This window comes from Juglans regia, chromosome 10 (genome assembly GCF_001411555.2).
Source record: "Juglans regia cultivar Chandler chromosome 10, Walnut 2.0, whole genome shotgun sequence".
NCBI lineage: Eukaryota > Viridiplantae > Streptophyta > Magnoliopsida > Fagales > Juglandaceae > Juglans > Juglans regia.
In genome coordinates this window covers 10529200-10534266 of record NC_049910.1, presented here as the reverse complement: position 1 = coordinate 10534266, position 5067 = coordinate 10529200, and the positions used below count along the sequence as shown (strand labels likewise).

Genomic DNA, 5067 nt, shown 5'->3' with positions numbered 1-5067 from the left:
TCCTAAAGTCTAAAATCATTTCAAAGTTGGACTGTTCAGAAAATTATCGGCACGGCACGGCACATCATTTGGCGTAATGGGCAGTGACAAACCACCTCTTTGGATGCATGCCCTTATTAAATTACTCCAATGTGTATTAGATGTTGATGGTGGAAAAGACCCCATACCGGCCGATATGTGGGACAGCTTCAGGTTGCAAATTTCAAATGTCACTTACAAAATTACTTTAAAAATCAATAGCATCGAGTATTCATACTACCAAATAATAATACAAGGGTCAGATACGCAATTAATCCTGACAATCCGCTCAACCAATTACTATTATGTGGCATATGCTCTTTCCCTTTGGTACACTCCACCGGAATACTTTTGAATATGCATGCATTAATCACATTAATATATATAGACAAGGAAGTGACATGATCAGGTGTTCGTTAATGTTTAAAAGCATCTTTCAAAATGTGACTAAGCTATCATGTTCAAGCTTAAGTTCCTGTGAAATTATGTCACTGTGAGAACAACCGCAGAATGGTAGATTGAGAACTCCTTAATATTAGTTGTCATTTGTCATGTTCCATAAATGCATTTATTTTTGTTACGTCTCTAATCTAACTCATCTAAGGAATAATAAAAGAGAAATGATAGACTTACTACTATATAACAACCAGGATTGTTCTTCCGGCCCGACTCGATAAGAACCATTATGTTTATTCGGTTACAATGTTAACCGATTACCCTACCCGACAAATGAGAAAACGGGTATTCCGACCCAGAATAGAAACATTACCTTTAAGTTTCATTATTCTTTCGTTCGATTTTCTGGACATCCAAACAGTGTTTCAAACATATAATCTGGGAGATACAACTCTATACACTCGTTTTCGGGGTTCTCTTTTGTGAAGCCCAGAACAGAAAACATTACCTTTAAGTTTAATTGTTCTTTCATTCGATTTTCTAGTCATCCAAACAGTGTTACAAAAATATAATCTGGGAGATACAACTCTATACACTCGTTTTCAGCGTTTTCTTTTGTTACACAACCTTTATTGTACTTTCTTTAGTATTTTGCAGGTGTTTTTTCCACAACCTTTGATTCACAGCAGCACAAAGTTACGATGACAGGAACTTCATAGTTGAGACCCCGATTAAGAAATTGGTTAAAACAGGGAAATGCGCCGAGATTTGGCCAGAAAATACGGTTGGGAAAGAGAAGAAGTACGGGAGAGCAAAGAACACCCATAAATAACCAACCGACAAAGCAACGTCCTAAATCATGCAAAGAAGAAAAACTATGATTTTTAGTCCTAGATCCAAACCAAACGGCAATATTTTGTTCTAATAACCAAACGAAAAATCCACTAACCTTGATTCTGAGTTGCGATGGAGAGAGTGAGAGCTGCGAGAGTCAGCTGCAATGGAGAGAGTGAGCTGCAAGGGAGAGAGTGAGGTAGCGAGGAGGAGAGCAGTTGCTGTGAACCTGCGACTCTGTGAGGGAGTGAATAAGTGTCGAGCAGGAGAAATGAGAGGAGGGCTGAGAGTCTCAAATGTGATTCAGTGAAAGGAAAAAATGATTGCGTTTTAGACTAAATCGGAAAAACGGGTATTACCCGTTTAAAAAAAAAAAAAAATCGGATAACTAGTATTCCATTTCCGTTTCAAAGCACAATCGGGTCGGATAGATAATTTTGTCGGGTCGGGTCTGTGGCCTTTTTGCTCAACCCTAATAACAACTTATTTACAACTATATAATAAAATTATATTACTTTAATTTTTACTTTTGATTTGATGGGTTTAAATTTAATAAAAAATATTATTATATTTAAAATTGTCTATAAATTGTGAATAGATTGTAAGCTTATCACTACTCATAATAAAAGCCAGGGGTTGTTTGGGAGGGATTAAGTCAAGCGGAGGGAAAGTCGAGAGGGATGCGGGAAAGACTCAAAATGAAAGCAAGCGCAACTAGTCTTGGCGAGCTACGAACGAATGCATAGCTTGACCAAGAATTGCTGTTGTTGAATCAGAGATATTTTTATTCCATCTAACGGCTTATACCAAAGCATTTTTTTCTGTATAAAAGGAGCAAACTAAGGTAAGCTACATATCATCATGCTTGAACTCTGATTCCACCAATATATAAGCTCAATTGGCTGCAGGCTGCTGTAAAGATGGGTTCAGAAGGAGTAAAGAAACCCCATGCAGTATGTGTTCCATATCCAGCACAAGGCCATGTGAACCCCATGATGCAATTGGCAAAGCTCCTACACTTCAAGGGTTTTCACATAACCTTTGTCAACACTGAGTTCAACCACAAGCGCTTAATCCGGTCCAGAGGAGCAGATCACGTCAAGGGCCTGCCAGATTTCCGCTTCGAAACCATACCGGACGGGTTGCCGCCTTCCGACCGTGATGCAACCCAAGATGTCCCTGCCCTTAGTGATTCCACAAGAAAGAACTGCTTGGCACCCTTTAAAGAGCTAGTGCTTAAGCTCAATTCCGTACATGAGTCTGAAGTGCCTCCTGTTAGTTGCATAATACCAGATGGGATTACGGGTTTTGCAAGTAAAGCTGCTGAAGAATTAGCCATCCCGGAGGTACAATTCTGGACTGCCTCGGCTTGTGGCTTCCTGGGATATCTGTCCTTCACAGAACTCATCAAAAGAGGCTTAGTTCCTTTCAAAGGTAATTGGATTATTTTTGTTTTCAAAGCTTCTGGCATGGTGCTAGCTAGAGGCGTCATACGATTAATAATAATAATAATAAAAAGAAGTCATATTTATTAGCACCTTTGGCTAGAATCATAACCGAAGGAAAGAGAAGCCTCCATCAAGAAATGACTGAATGCAATCAATTAATTAGTTTTAACAACTTATTTTATATCGAGATCTCTTCCATGTATTGCAGACAAAAGCTTCATGCATGATGGAAAGCTTGACACACCAATCGACTGGATCCCTGGCATGAAAAACATCAGGCTCAAGGACCTCCCTAGCTTTATGAGAGTCACCGACACTAAGGATATCATGTTCGACTTTTTGGGGTCAGAAGCGCAAAATTGCTTGAATTCTTCAGCGATTATCTTCAACACATTTGATGAGTTCGAATATGAAGTACTCCAGGAAATTTCCGAGAGATTCCCTCGCAATATATACAACATAGGCCCGCTTTCCCTGCTAAGTCGGCATGTCCCTGATGGCCAACTGAAGTCTCTAAGTACAAGCTTATGGAAAGAAGACTCGAAATGCCTCCAATGGCTCGACAAAAGAGAACCCAATTCAGTTGTGTACGTGAATTATGGCAGTGTGACTGTTATGACCGAACAACATCTGAAGGAGTTTGCATGGGGGCTTGCAAATAGTAAGCACTCATTTTTGTGGATTGTTAGGCCTGATGTAGTGATGGGAGCTGACTCGGCAATTTTGCCTGAAGAATTCTTTGAGGAGATAACGGACAGGGGATTGATAGCAAACTGGTGCCCCCAAGGCCAAGTTCTGGCACACCCATCTGTGGGCGTTTTCCTAACACACTGCGGGTGGAATTCCACTTTGGAAAGTGTTTGTGGTGGTGTGCCTGTTATTTGCTGGCCATTTTTTGCAGAGCAGCAAACCAATTGTCGATACGCTTGCACTAGTTGGGGGATTGGCATGGAGGTCAACAAGGATGTTAAACGTGATGAGATCGAAGCACTCGTTAAGGAAATGATGGCTGGGGATAAGGGAAAGGCGTCGAGGCAAAAGGCAGTAGAATGGAAGAAGAAAGCAGAGGAAGCTGCCGAGATCGGAGGCTCATCATACAAGAATTTTGAAAGGTTGATTAATAGGCTCTCCACAAGTCATTAATGGTAAGTGAACGGTAGAACAATAAAAGTTGAGCTATTGTCATAAAGATCCATCGGGTCGAGTGGGAGGGATGGACTTGTGAAGTGGTTTCTATATTATTTGTTGCTATTATTGTGGAGTTTATGAATGTCATTAGATAATAAATAAAGAGAAAATATACTTACAATCGTGAATTGCGTAACCGTCGCGTAATCGCTTTGAAAAAAATGAATAAAACATGAGACTTACATGAAAAAAAATTAATTTTTTAATAGTGGACTTCACTATTTTTCAAAGCGATTACGCGACGGTTACGCACTTCACGGTTGTATATAGAATTACTCATAAATAAATTACCTGACCGTAGGGGTGTAAGTTTACCGATTTGGACCAAAAACTCCGATTGGACTGGATCGGAGGGATATGATCGACTTTAGAACTTTGATTTTTGGATCTTTAATGCGGTGTGGTTCTTTTGGAATGGACCGGAGTGTCCAAAGGATATAATTAGTTTTTTAAATATTATATATCTATATTTATTATTTTATATAGTAGTTATAAAAGTTCATTATATAATTTTCATATAATTTATTACCATTAATTATATGTATTTAGAATTTAGATGATATTACATTTTTTAATATCATTTTCTCTATTTTTTTTTTAATTTTATTATGATGATTGCTAATTCTCATGTATGGATATGGATAATTTTCATAATTCTTCCAACTTCTTTAGGCTATTTTCAAGTACAAAACGTGTAAATAAAGATAAATAGTTGATATTTAAAAGTGTATACATTGTGAACTAGATGAGCCGAAAATATACATTAGAAGTGATTTTGACTTTTTTGTATATTTGACCCATTTTACACTGGCCTGATCGAATTCGGAGCAATAGCTAACAGTCTAGTTCGGTTGATAAGGATAATCAGTCTTTAAAAAGAGTGGACTGAAATTTTAGGGCAAGATCAAAAAATTCGAGACCGGACCAGACCATCAAACTAATTACACCTCTACTAATCCATCAATTGCAGTTATCTATCAATAATTGATTTTTATTATTTTTTAGATTCAATTATGTTGTGTAATTCTTGAATTGTTTTCAAGTAATATTCAATTACTTTTTCTTTACTTTCATTTGTAACGTATAAGAACCAAAAGAAGAGTGAAAACGAGGAGAGAGAAAGAAAAAGACAGAAGAAGATAGGTATTGGGCTATAAGACTAGAGGGATAAGATCTACGTGAC

General features: G+C 37.9%; 1 protein-coding gene across 1 annotated transcript; it reads left to right on the top strand.

Annotated features, from left to right (window-relative positions):
• The first annotated feature begins 1884 nt into the window (after positions 1-1884).
• Positions 1885-4021, top strand: LOC109007610 (linamarin synthase 2-like). Its single transcript, XM_018987355.2, has 3 exons — positions 1885-2092; positions 2157-2682; positions 2905-4021. The coding sequence occupies exons 2-3, from the start codon at positions 2169-2171 to the stop codon at positions 3837-3839; spliced, it is 1449 nt and encodes a 482-aa protein (XP_018842900.2). The 5' UTR covers positions 1885-2092; positions 2157-2168; the 3' UTR covers positions 3840-4021.
• Positions 4022-5067: the final 1046 nt, after the last annotated feature.

Bases quoted from the DNA above. Each gene is read 5' to 3' on its own strand.
- LOC109007610 (XM_018987355.2), top strand. From the start codon at position 2,169: ATGGGTTCAGAAGGAGTAAAGAAACCCCATGCAGTATGTGTTCCATAT. The intron at 2,683-2,904 runs GTAATTGGATTA...CATGTATTGCAG, and splicing joins AGGCTTAGTTCCTTTCAAAG to ACAAAAGCTTCATGCATGAT.